Source organism: Lemur catta, chromosome 15, assembly GCF_020740605.2.
Source record: "Lemur catta isolate mLemCat1 chromosome 15, mLemCat1.pri, whole genome shotgun sequence".
In the NCBI taxonomy this organism is placed as follows: Eukaryota; Metazoa; Chordata; class Mammalia; order Primates; family Lemuridae; genus Lemur; species Lemur catta.
The window spans coordinates 37,479,043-37,493,137 of NC_059142.1; the positions used below are offsets into that span (position 1 = coordinate 37,479,043).

General features: G+C 39.6%; 1 protein-coding gene across 10 annotated transcripts in view; it reads left to right on the forward strand.

The window, feature by feature from the left end:
* CDK12 (cyclin dependent kinase 12) overlaps window positions 1–14,095 on the forward strand; it is a 79,316-nt gene that overhangs the window by 36,521 nt on the left and 28,700 nt on the right. For 5 of the 10 annotated variants that reach the window (XM_045526370.1, XM_045526371.1, XM_045526372.1 and 2 more), the window contains exons 12-14: window positions 968–1,179; window positions 2,515–2,967; window positions 6,964–7,381. In XM_045526370.1, coding sequence (XP_045382326.1) covers window positions 968–1,179; window positions 2,515–2,967; window positions 6,964–7,381 — 1,083 coding nt within the window. Of the gene's footprint in view, window positions 1–967; window positions 1,180–2,514; window positions 2,968–3,380; window positions 3,675–6,963; window positions 10,369–14,095 lie in introns of those variants that run through there. The other 5 variants (XM_045526366.1, XM_045526367.1, XM_045526368.1 and 2 more) reach the window with 4 other exon arrangements.

The following is a 14,095-nucleotide window of genomic DNA, read 5'->3' on the forward strand; positions in this document are numbered from 1 at the left end:
TCCTTCTGCCTTAGCCTTTTGAGTAGCTGGGACTATAGGCATGTACCACCATGCCTGGCTAATTTTTTCTATATATTTTTAGTTGTCCAGCTAATTTCTTTCTATTTTTAGTAGAGATGGAGTCTCGCTCTTGCTCAGGCTGGTCTCGAACTCTTGACCTCCAGTGATCCTCCTACTTTGGCCTCCCATAGTGCTAGGATTACAGGTGTGAGCCACCATGCCTGGCCCAAATTCATTTATTGCACTAGAATTTTGGTACACTGAATGTGGTTTGAAATACATAAGCTTTTTACTGAAATTTGGTGACTCTTGTTATAGAGAGATTTTGTTGTAAGATTTGACCTGCTTGGACTGTTTGTATTGTTGAGTATGGGGTTGTCAGGAAATATACTAAATAAATACACAGTGCTGAACTTCATACAGGGGAAAAAAAGGTGATAAGCAGTCGCGGAAATTCTGTTGGCAGAAGGAGGAAAGAAGCAGTCTTTGATCTTCAAAAAGATAGATCAAATAACACATAAGATATGAATTAATTATGATACATGGTTCCAAGACTCAAGTCACCATCTTTCCTAGACCTAGATATTAATAAGCCAGTCATTTCTGTCGTACTATTTACTCCCAACTGAAACTTGACCAATTAAGTTCTTCTTTATTCTTGTTATGCCAAGGAAGAACAGTGTTTGACTAGACTATCTGGGTTTATATAGCAGGTGTGTCCCTTGTATTAGCAAGATCCCTGTTTCTCACTATATAAACCTTTTGGACTTTATTTCCTCAGACTGCCATCTGCCATGATTCCTTTTACACTGCTACTATCTATGTACTAACTTTTCTGGTTATTTTTATGTTTTCCTTATTCTTTCTATTTCCTACACTCTTTGCCTTCCATTTTAATCCCTTGTCCCTCCATTTACTCACTACCACATTCCCATACACATTTCCCTTTTGCTTTGTCTTTTTCTAGCCTCCCCCACTGGCAAGATTGCCATGAATTGTGGAGTAAGAAACGGCGTCGTCAGCGACAAAGTGGTGTTGTGGTAGAAGAGCCACCTCCATCCAAAGCCCCTCGAAAAGAAACTACCTCAGCGACAAGTGCCGAGCCTGTGAAGAACAGCAGCCCAGCACCACCTCAGCCTGCTCCCAGCAAGGTGGAGCCTGGAGCTGGGGATGCAATAGGTCAGTGCTGGAATGGGGCCTTTGTGCTTCTATTAAGCAGATTTTGAAGGTCAAGTGCAAGGAGTGTGTGCCTGTGTCCAGTGAACCATTAGGAAAGAGGTTAATGTCCTCATTATGGGGAGGAGATAAACCAAGTTTTGTACATATGATCCAGAAAGTCTATAACAGATCATTTTCTTTTCCTGAAATGGGAAACACTGTATCTCAATTAGATATGTGGCATAAGTCAGTGAGTTAGGTAAGACTGATTGAAAGTTAGTTCACCCATGACTTTCTAACACACATAATTTGGAACCCTCTTTATGTTAGATTTGATAAGACCTTCTTAGAATTTAATCATGTTAAATCATAATTGCTAAATGTAGTTTGTTCTGTAGACTGTTACTTGGTCTAAATATTTCTAAAACTGTGTCATAACGAGCTATTGTAACACAGTAGTTCTCCTGTTGTATCACCAATTTTTGTGAACTACAGTTATTCTTTTTCTTCTTTTTTACTTTCCCTTCCTTGTCCACGTACAACAGTGGTTCTCAACTCTGGCTACACGTTAGAATCATCCATGGAGCTTTAAAAACAAATACCCCCATATAATTGCCAGATCTCTCGGGATGAGCCTTGAAGGATCTGAATTTTTTTTTTAATTTTTTTTAAAAGCCAGTCAAATTTAGCAGTGGGGGGTTGAAGGGATCTGAATTTTAAAATCTCTCCTAGTAATTCTGATATGTATTAAGGGTTGAAAATCACTAACCTTGAAGAATACAGATAAAATGAAATCGTTTTTATGCACAATGCAGAGATATTTTAGACCCTTTATTTTTATTTATTTTTATTTTTTGAGACAGAGTCTCACTCTGTTGCCTGGGCTAGAGTGCCATGGCATCAGCCTAGCTCACAGCAACCTCAAACTCCTGGGCTCAAGCAATCTCCTGCTGCAGCCTCCTGAGTAGCTGAGACTACAGGCATACGCCACCATGCCTGGCTAATTTTTTCTGTATATATTTTTAGTTGTTCAGCTAATTTCTTTCTATTTTTAGTAGAGACGGGGTCTTACTCTTGCCCAAGCTGGTCTCGAACTCCTGAGCTCAAACTGTCCACCCGCCTCGGCCTCCCAGAGTGCTAGGATTACAGGCGTGAGCCACTGTGCCCGGCCTAGAACCCTGAATTTTAAGTCAAAGTATAAAGAATAACTGTGTCATGATAATCTCAGGCATGAAAAATGAGACATTTAAAATGAAATGTCCTTTGGATATTATAAGTTGCTATTTCCAGTTGAAGAAGGCAAAGGGCCCTTACCCTGCCTCATCCTCTTATATTGGCTATACTGTTTCTCCACAGGCCTCGGTGACATCACACAACAGCTGAATCAAAGTGAATTGGCAGTGTTATTGAACCTGCTGCAGAGCCAAACCGACCTGAGCGTCCCTCAAATGGCACAGCTGCTTAACATCCACTCCAATCCAGAAATGCAACAGCAGCTGGAAGCCCTGAACCAATCCATCAATGCTCTAACGGAAGCTACTTCCCAGCAGCAGGACTCAGAGCCCATAGCCCCAGAGGAGTCTTTGAAGGAACCACCTCCTGCCTCAGTGGCCCTGCCTTCAGCAGAACAGACAACCCCTGAAGCTTCAAGCACACCAGCTGACGTGCAGAATATGTTGGCAGTTCTCTTGAGTCAGCTGATGAAAACCCAAGAGCCAGCAGGCAGCCTGGAGGAAAACAACAGTGACAAGAACAGTGGGCCACAGGGGCCCCGAAGAACTCCCACAATACCACAGGAGGAGGCAGCAGGTAAACAGACCGGTCATGAATCTCATTGAGCTCAGGTGCTGTTGATCCTCTTAAAAATCTCTTTAACATTTTCTTTTTCACATCAGTGGCCTCAGTTTCCATTTTTCTGTAACCTAGTCTACAGGAGAACATAGCACCAAGTGATGTATTTCTTGCCAGCTTCTTTAATTTAAGTCTTATAGCTTCTCAAAGCACCTTTAATACACTGATTGTTTTTCCACTTCCTAGAAGGTAGGTAAGTAAAGCCCTTGTGTTCTATAACCAAGGAAATGACAAGGAAATGACAAGGAAATTACTGCAGCCAGTAATGTATCTTGAACCTCTGTGTGTGTGTGGTAGCCACAGCTAGTCCTAGTGCTTGAAAGTGTGACTTCCAAACAAACCATTATCAGATTGTACTTCTTTACCTCTAGCGGAATGGATGCTGGATACCAGAGTCTTACGTGGAAGATACAATCAAGAAAATCCTAATAAAATATCATTGTTAATTTCCTGAAGAATAATTTGGGAGTATTTCTAAGTAGATAATTAACACCATGCATTTCTTTTCCAAAAAATAATAGCATATAGAAACAATTCCTTTAAATCTGTGTTTCTGAAAGAAATAATTGAATGGACCCCAGATCAGGAAGTGAGCATTTTATAAAGAAAAAAAGTGTATGCCTGTAGTCCCAGCTGCTCAGGAGGCTGAGGCAGGAGGGTCACTTGAGCCCAGGAGTTTGAAACCAGCCTGGCCAATATAGTGAGACCCTGTCTCCAAAAAAAAGTCTGAAAAGGGGGAATATGTTATAACTTGATCTCACATGACCACAGCATGCTATGTAATAGAGGGAAAAGAAGTTTAAGTACTTTAATCAATTCTGATTCACAGTCTATTTGCAAAATCTTTACTTAACAGAGTTTTTTTAACTCCTTGGAAACTTTCACTTTCTATGAAGACCCTCTGAATTGGGGAATAAGAAGAGACACAAGGGCTGAAGAGGTATACTAATCTTCAACTTTAGGGTCCTGCATTCACATTTCATATGGATGGTGCAGAAAGTATATGCTTTATTTTTGCTGGTATAGGGTCAAATACATAAGCTATTTTTCATGTATAAAGAAAATTAACACCTTACTTTACAGATAGGAAAACTGCAATCCAGGGAGTTTAAATTTAAAGTATTCCTATGGTCCCATTGCTGATTATTGGCAAAGGCAAGAACTAGAACTCTTTTACTCGTGTTTCTTAATTCATTTTGCTACCATGTCATGATGATTCCAATTGTTTTAAGAGATTCTATAGGTCTAGGACATGGAGTAACAGAAAAAGCTAATCTACAATTAAAGCAGGCCTCTTTATCTCATCTCCCAGAGTCTGACACCTCCCCCTCCCACACCCACACACACACCCACACACACACCCACCCCTGCCCCACACACAAATTCAGCTCTGATCAAAATACCTGAAAGAAGTGGTTCAAGTTAAATAGCACAGTGATTGAAAGAAATTCACCCAATAATTGAGCCAACAAACTATTAGCCAAATGGTGAAATTAAAGTAAAATAAAGGCCTGGCCTGTGGCAGGTAGTTGTTGGATTTACTTTTTGGAGGAGAGTATAAAAATACAACAACTGATTATTACAGTCACTCCTGGATTATTTAGTTAGTGCCTCTACAGTGTCTCCCCTGTTCTTGTTTCTCCTCTGCTGCCTCTTATTTGGCCATTTCACTGTTCATTAGCACTTCCACCAGAGGGCAGACCGGATAAGCCAGAAAAGGTGACAACCTGTCAATTGGCTACTATTTTGCTATTCTGTGCTTAATGGGAAAGGGTGTTGGTTGAAATCTAATAAGTCCAATGAAGTTTTTAAGTTATTTTTGCATTTCAATAATACCTCTCTCCATTAGTACAGACCATTAAGGATTGAGGACATTAACGCTTAAATCTTATGACAATATGATATATAGTTCATATTTTATTTTTAATTCCTTTAAGAAGTTTTATTAACCTTATTTTAATAGTTCTTTACAATCCATCTGCTTTGCTACTTTGGAATAGAATTTTCATTTTATGTATGTGAAAGAATGTGAGCACAAGAATTAGTTCTACTGAAACACAATTAGACTATTTACATAAAAGGCAAAGTTTAAATATGAAAAGTGGTACAGCTGGAAGAATGTAAGTTTAGATTTGCCCACTTCTGCAGTTATGTATTTTTAAAGTTGTTTACCCTCAGTATTAAGAAACCTGTGTTTCATTCATTGAATGGTCCAAAAATACTTATAAAAATAACTGGTACTGTGATGTCCGGATATAGAGAGATATGTAGTGTTGAAAGCAAAAGGCTCTGAAATCCATAGATGATTATAGTCCAGTTAGCGCTCCTTTTTCAGCATGTCTGTCTAAATTGTGAATTTTCCACAGCTAATTTTTTTATCTTTAAATTCATTTTCCCCTTGACAGTCAACAATCAGTACACAATTAACTTGAATGGATACTGTATGTAGGGTGACCAACTCATCCCTGAGCTGTTCTGGTTTTAAAGCTGGAAGTTGGTAACCTGGGAACCTTCTTAGTCCTGGGCAAACTGGGACTGTTGGTCACCCTACTTGGATGTTACGTATAGCACCTGACCTCATCTTTCTGTAGTACAACCTTATAATTTTGCAGTGTTTTCAGAGTGCTTTCATCTGCATGCTAAGGAAACGCAAACTTACTTACTGATTGTCTTTGCAAGGTATACTTAAGGTAAATATGCTACAAAAATATCTAATTATAACTAAAAATTGTTTTGGGCTCGTCTGAGTAATGACTTTACATCACAGCTTAGATAACGGAAGAATGACTAAACAGACATTTAAAAATATGCTTCCATAGGAAAAAGAAAAATTGGTCATTTGAAAGATATCCCAAAACATTAAACCTTTTCTTCAGCAGAGTGACTCCCAGTTCTCTAAAGGGCATTGTTCTGACTGCATTTCTATCTCAGTAGTTTTGTATGTCCTCAAACTCATGCCATTTTACATCTCTCCTCTCCTGCCTTGGCAGGAGTTCATTTTCAGACAGTGATTATCATGCTTAAGCAAATTTAGCCAAGTGAAAAAAAGAAAGTCTGGGGAAGTGGTTCAAGTAAAACAAAAGATCTTTGTAAAGACAGAGTATAGTATTAGTTCGATACTATCTAAATACTTAGTTCTTGTCACTGTCTCCAAGATAAACCAATATTTATCAACAGACCCATTCTGTGTGACATTGCTATAGTGATTTTTTTTCATAGCTTGGAAAAAATGCAGGAGGTAGGAAAATAAAATAGAAAATTATGATAGAAAATTACTTGAGTTTTTATCATTACTGTAACATAGGAAGCTGAATGACAATATGGTGGTTAATACCCCTTCTTCAGAATATGGTTATGGGGAGAGGTGACCAAAGTTTGGAGAAGCAAGTGTATTTTTATACATGATGGTAATGAAAAGTTTTTACTTTATTTCATCTCTCCTGTATATTCTTTGAGTTCTATTTCAGGTTAACCTTATATCATCAAATGTTCTGTAAAATATGTTAGCCAAGTCCATGAAAGGTCTCTGTTGTACATCAAGATTACATCTTAGAAATGTGACCACAGCATGTATATTGTTCCCTCTCATATTCGTTCTGCTTTGTTTTCATTAATGTTTTGATCTGACACCAAAAAGGGGCAGAGAGGCTGCCAGCAGCCTACTTATTAGAACAGTTCTTTAAGGAAGGAAATCTCAGACAAAAATCAGGACAGTCATTTGAAAAATGTGATCTTTTTACACCAGCTGTTAGATCCATAATGCAACTGTCTTACTTTTAATCACTTGATTTTATTTATAAATTGCAATTTCCTAATCCCAAGATTTTATTCTTATATATATTTGGTTACTTGTATTAATATTTGTTTATGTTGGGCAGTGTGTGTGTGTGTGTTTGTGTTTATAATCACATGTGATTTTTAAGATGGTGTTTAAAAGAAGTAACCCTTCCACAGCATGTCCTCCTCACATTCTTCCACCAGAGAAGAGGCCCCCTGAGCCCCCCGGACCTCCACCGCCGCCACCTCCACCCCCTCTGGTTGAAGGCGATCTTTCCAGCGGGCCCCAGGAGTTGAACCCAGCCGTGACAGCCGCCTTGCTGCAGCTTTTATCCCAGCCTGAAGCAGAGCCTCCTGGCCACCTGCCACATGAGCACCAGGCCATGAGACCAATGGAGTACTCCACCCGACCCCATCCAAACAGGACTTATGGAAACACTGATGGGCCTGAAACAGGGTTCAATGCCACTGACACTGATGAACGCAACTCTGGTCCAGCCTTGACAGAATCCTTGGTCCAGACCCTGGTGAAGAACAGGACCTTCTCAGGCTCTGTGAGCCACCTTGGGGAGTCCAGCAATTACCAGGGCACAGGGTCAGTGCAGTTCCCAGGGGACCAGGACCTCCGTTTTGCCAGGGTCCCTTTAGCATTACACTCGGTCGGGCAACCATTCCTGAAGGCTGAGGGAAGCAGCAACTCTGTGGTACATGCAGAGACCAAATTGCAAAACTATGGGGAGCTGGGGCCAGGAACCACTGGGGCCAGCAGCTCAGGAGCAGGCCTTCACTGGGGGGCCCCAGCTCAGTCTTCTGCTTATGGAAAACTCTATCGAGGGCCTACAAGAGTCCCACCAAGAGGGGGAAGAGGGAGAGGAGTTCCTTACTAACCCAGAGACTTCAGTGTCCTGAAAGATTCCTTCCCTATCCATCCTTCCATCCAGTCCTCTGAACCTTTAATGAAATCATTTGCCAGAGCGAGGTAATCATCTGCATTTGGCTACTGCAAAGCTGTCCGTTGTATTCCTTGCTCACTTGCTACTAGCAGACGACATAAAATAATGATGTTGGCACCAGTTCTCCCTGGATGGGCTGATAGCCAGAACATTTACTTCAACTCTACCTAGTAGATATAAGTAGAGAATATGGAGAAGGTCATTAAATTGAAAAGTAAATGTTTTATTAGCTCATTGCCTGCACTTCTTAAGCAGAAGAGAGAGAACAGTTTCAGGTTTGAGATGGCTCAGGAGAGGCTCTTTGGTTTTTAAAGTTTTGGGGGGGGGGTGGGCGTTGTGTGTGGTTTCTTTTGAATCTTAATTTAGATGGGTTTTTTTGTTTCTTTTTTCCTTTAAAAAGAATAGTGTTCACAAAATTTGAGCTGCTCTTAGGCTTTTGCTGTAAGGGAAACAGAGTGGCCTGGCTAAATAAATGTTTCCTTCCTCTCCACAATCTCACATTTTGCTCTTAAGTGAACACTTTTTCCCCCATTGAGCATCTTGAACAATACCTTTTTTCCAAATAAATTACTCATCCTTAAAGTTTGCTCCACTTTGACAAAAGATACGCCTGTCTTTCTGCACAGGAAGCAGGTTGTAGAAAGTGGCATTTTGGGGCAAGTAGGTAGACTTCACTCAATCTCTTTTCTTTCTCTCTCCCTCTCCTTCCCTCCCTCCCTCCCTTCTTCCCTTTCTTTCTCCCTGTCTCTCCCTCCCTCTCCCTCTCCACCACTCCCCCTGAGGCATTTGTTTGGAAAAAAATATAATCGTTGAGATGCTCAAGAACCTGGGGTAATTCTTTACTTTTTTTGAAATAAAGGAAAGGAAATTCAAACTCCTACATTGTTCTCTGTAACTCTTCAATCCTAAAATGTTTTGTTTTTTAAAAAACCATGTTCTGATGGGGAAGTTGATTTCTAAATGCGGACAGCCTGTAACATTGCTGCTGAGCTGTGGTTTGAGATGATGCCTCCATATCTAGAGGGCTAATAAGAGCATTTAGCATATTGTTTACACATATATTTTTATGTCAAGAAAAAAAGCCTTTCAAACAGAGCATTGTGATACTGTCAAAGAGAAAAAAAAATACATCCTGAAAATACATGGAAATGTAACCTAGTTTAGGGTGGGTATTTTTCTGAAGATATATCAATACCTGATACCTTTTTTTAAAAAATAACTTTAAAACAGCATACCGTTAGAAAGAACAGTGTTGACATATACACATCCCACCATGTATATCCTGCCAATTCTTTTAGGGATTTTCCTCCAGAGAGATTGGTTTTGGTTTTGGCAAAAGGGGTTAAATTGTGGCTTCCTGGCAAGAACTTTGCCTTATCATAAACAGGAAATGGAAAAAGGAAAGGCTGAGGGGTGGGATAACTTGGGAGGCTTCTCATTCTGGCTTCCATTTCTATCTGAGTACCAGCATATAGAGTGTTTAAAAAACAGATACATGTCATATAATTTATCGACACAGACTTAGACCTTTGTGAAACATAGGTTAGCCCCCTTTTATAAAGACAAGGCAAACATGCTTCAGCATCGTGAAGTATGGTTTTCAAACTCAAGTTTCATATTTCAATGCCAAGTTCTTATATTACAAAATAAAATCTACTTATAAGACAGGTGCATTAATAAAAAAAAATTTAAAGAAATGAAAGAAGAACCCTCTTCAGATACTTACTTGAAGACTATTTTCCCCTGTTACTGAAATAGGTAGATATTGGTGTGTGTATTTCTTTATTATTCTCTGGTTTTTGGTCTGGCCTTGCCCTCAGGGCCAAACATTGAATGAAAGAGAACCTTCTAGCCATTTTGGCATTGGTGGCTTTTTGTATCAGTGTGTCCAGTTAGATTTACTAGGCTCACTTACGTGCTATTGGCAAATTGCATTAAAGTTCGTCTGAACCTTCTGTCTGTTGACTTCTTAGTCCTCAGACATGGGCCTTAATATTTTAGAATATTTGAGGTATTGGGCCCCACTCCCCTGTTTTTGATTAAAGAACCCCAGCCTGAGATACTTTCAAAAGTGTCTGTTCAGTGAAAACAGAATGGTTTCCCATCAAATATGAATAAAATTCTCTATATATTTTCATTGTATTTTGGTTATCAGCAGTCATCAATAATGTTTTTCCCTCCCCTCTCCCACCCATTATTTTTAATTATGCCAAATATCCTAAATAATATACTTAAGCCTCCATTCCCTGAGCCCTACTAGGGAAGGGGGTGAGTGTGCGTGTGAGTGTGTGTATGTGTGTGTATGATCCCATCTCACTCCCACTCCCATTTTGGGATCTAACCTTTAAAATGAAAGAAAGTTTGGTAATTTTGACTATTTCTAAAAGCAGAGGAGAAAACTCATTTAAATATCCTGGAATCTGTGAGGAGGAAGAAAAGGTATTTGTTAATTTTTCAGCTATGTTATCTATTAATGTGATGGAAGTAAAGGTTTGATAGAATTTCAGCTTGACTATTTGAAAATTACAAACCCAATTAATTACATTCAAAAGTGATTTTGGCTTTGTTTTGTTTTAATTATTGTACCATGGGAGATATTAAGTCTATTAAATACATCATTTTGAACAGATGAGAAATCAGATTCTGTTCATGAATGGGAGGCAGAACTGGTTTGACCATGATCGTTTTTGTGTTTTTGAAAACAAATATGCTTGACCCAGTTTCCTTAGTTTTTTCTTCAACTGTCCATAGGAACGATAAGGATTTGAAAACTACATCAGATCTATACATTTAAAGGAGGGCAGTTAGCATAAATTTGTAAGTAGGACTTATGTTAGCTTATGCCATAGACATCACCCAACCACTTGTATGTGTGTGTATATATATAATATGCATATATAGTTACAGTGCTAAAATGGTGACCAGCAGGTTTTGAGAGAGAATGCTGCATCAGAAAAGTGTCAGTTGCCACCTCATTCTCCCTGATTTAGGTTCCTGACACTGTATTCCTTTCTCTCTCCTGTTTTTGCCCCCCATCGGGTGTACCTTGTCTATGTACAGATATTTTGTAATATATTAAATTTTTTTCTTTCAGTTTATAAAAATGGAAAGTGGAGATTGGAAAATTAAATATTTCCTGTTACTATACCACTTTTGCTCCATTGCATTTACTTCTTAATCTGTACCTCTAAGCATATCTAGCCATGTATAAAGGATGTTTTTCCTCCACTTTATCTTAGGGGTTTTCTGTCTCAGAATCACTGTAGACTTATAAACTACCCCCGCCAAAAGTTCTTAGGGTTTGAAGAGGTGCTTGAGAACACTAGATTAGGAACTAGAAAATAACAAATGAGTTGGGGGAAAACATAAAATATGATTAAAAAAAAAAAAGTAGAAAACAGTTACACAAATAATGATGGTACCAGGCTATCAAAAGAGTTGAGCTTCATGTACCCTGACTTCCTCCTGACAGGAGAGGTAAGTGGGTTTGAGCTCAACTATCAAGGGAAGTCAGTAAGCGGCAGTTTATACCCAAAAGATAGTCTCTTAAACCAGACTTTCCAGCACCCCACCCCATTTCCCACGTTACAGAACAGGGTCAGCGTGGGGATTAGTATCTGTAGCTCTGTTGAGATTTCCTGATGCATTGCCAATCCAGAAAGTGAATCAAAGTTGCTTAAAGGTTAAAATATGTATTATTTCCAAAGTTTTTGCCATCTCCACCTCAGGAGAGAATTGCTTCTCCTTCCCTTTCGTGGTTTAGAACACTGAGGATAATTTTTCCCTTGTAGTATGTGCTACAGTCCTGCTAGTTATGACAAATAGGCAAAGGGCAGATAAAATCCATCAGGAGAAAGAAAGGAAGAGGGGGGAGATAGATTACAGGTGGGGTGAGCAAGTCATACAAGGTTAAGGGATACACCAGAGCAAGGGAAATTAGGAGGAAGTTGAATTCAAAAACGGATGATAATGAGGGTTGCTAGCCTGTTTTTGAATCCTCAAAAGTTTGAGTGGTGTCCCTTTGCCTGTGGGCTAAACCACATCATGGAAGGAGAATGGAGAGCTCAAGAATGTTCCAGTTTTTGGAATGATGCATTCCTGGTTAGTCTCCAGAGAAAGGGAATTAATTTTAGGTCTTTATATGAATTGTGACTTTATGATTAGGGGTGTGAACTTCAATCTGCTAGAAAATATTGTTTCCACTTCATAGCAGTGGCTGTCTTCAATTCTGGGCTGAGGACCTAACTAACTGGCATTTTTTTTCTGTTACAACCAAGGCCATTTCTGATTAGAAACCATACTGTTCAGTACCTTAATTTCTTTGGCACTGTCTTTTCTTAGACAGGCATCCTTAACTGTATGGTTAAGGTTAATGACTCAAAGAAATTAACATTTAATGCTCTTGGTGCTGAACTAGGATTTCCATTGTTATTAAAAATTCCCTCCTCATACTTGACTGCTTTTAGCTATTGAGTGACTTCTCTTTTCATAACTTGATCATTTGGAACCAGGGCTAAGTGGAATGGGAATGGGGAGTTCCTCAAGTGAGGAAATAATCAACTATTCCAAGGGAGACGCAGAATTGCTGAGTCTTCTGGTTGTCCTGAGAGCCAAGGTGAGCATTCCTGGACACTTTGGTTAATTTAACTGTCCAGGTGTGGCAATTCTCATCTGTAGGAACGCCTCTAGTGTTCCTATAACCAGGCCTTGGGAATACTCTCAAGATAAGTGGGAGATTACTCCAAGCCAGGGTTGAAAGACTGGGAGAGTATGACACCTGCAGGCATTATAGGTGGTACTCTATTCCTTCTCATTGTATGTACCTGTCTCTCCATCTTCTACCCACCCACTTCTTTTCATTTCCTATTTTTCTTTCTCCTTGCTCTCTATTCAACTAGAATGATTTAGGCCTATCGTAGGTATTGATTGCTTAACCCTGCTGGGTATTTAGAGTTATTGCTATTTCTTAATTTTGAAGGGTAATGAGAGGCAATTCAGAAGACAAATGTTTGTCCAGATCCTCAATTTATGGGGTGGGAAGTGAAGTAGAAGGCAAAATAACCATACTTTTTTATTGCTAGGGGCTATGAAAAGAGCTTTTAGTTTATGTTATATGGGGTATGAGAGATTCTTTTACTGGCCAGGGAGTTGTCCTCTTTGTCTTCCTGCTTCCCCTCTTTCCACCTTCACCTCTTTATCTTCTTCTAAATCCTGAGATTTTTGCTTTTGCTGATGACATTTCTAAGCTCAGTTGCAGATGGTGTCTGCGGGAAGTAAAGCTTGGTGAGAAGAGGGCTGTGGTATCTAAGAGAAAACAGATAAGAGCTGTTTTGATGCCCTGATGATTAATCACAGGAGTGCCAGAACACTTTGACCACTGGGTTTCTCTCATCTCTTATCTCAAAAATTAGTAGACCAAGGCTGACAGAAAGAGGCTTATAGGGAGTTAGTCTTAGTACCCTCTAGATGGGTAGTTGTTAGTTACTGAAGCAGTCTCAATATGCAGCCCCTTCAGCTACAGCATAATTCTCTGGCATAAGAGGGTATAGCCATGAAGTAAATTCACTTAGACATAGGTTCCCTAGGGCCTGGAAATAGATGGATTTTTGAATGTCTTGCTCTGGAATGATTGTAAACTAAAGATAGTGTTGATAGTTCTAAAGGAATTAAGGACATTTTATCCAAGCCAAACCATCCCTGATGGAGGTAGCATGAAGAAACTTAAAAAGGCCACAATGTAGCAGTCAGAGCTAAGTGAAGAACAAAGCCTGGGTCTTGGGGGGTGTCTTTTCTCTACCTAAAGGGCCTATCTGATGGGCTGCTTCTAGGAGGGGATCCTCCTTCATCCTGTGTCTCAGAACTACAGCAATGCCTAATGAGGGACACCCTTGGTGAGGATCAGCTTGTAGACAGACAACCCTCTGCACCAAGGCTAATACAATTTTGAATGTTTTTAGCCCTAGAGAAAACAGGCTGAATTCAAAGACTTAGAGAAAGCTGAGAGGCCTGATCCCTTTTATAAATTCAGGAACTTCTCAGTTTGGCCTTGGTCTAGTATTTGCAATTTCTGTTAGGGAACCAAAAGTCTCATAAAATGAAGCAATATAAGAAAGAAATAGAAATAAGGGTGAGAAGGACAGAACTAGAGTAGTCTGGTAGCTGGGCTGCAGAAAGAGGCTTGGGATATAATTGTTTATAAAGGAGACAGGGATATGGGATGGAAGGAAAAATTATGGTTGAGTTAGTAAAATGTAGGGGATAATTGCCTTGGAGGTTCACAATTCATTTTAGGAGGCCCTGATAAAGCACTGTTGTGAGTAGAGTTCCTCTTGATTACAGTATTATTTCCTTTAGGG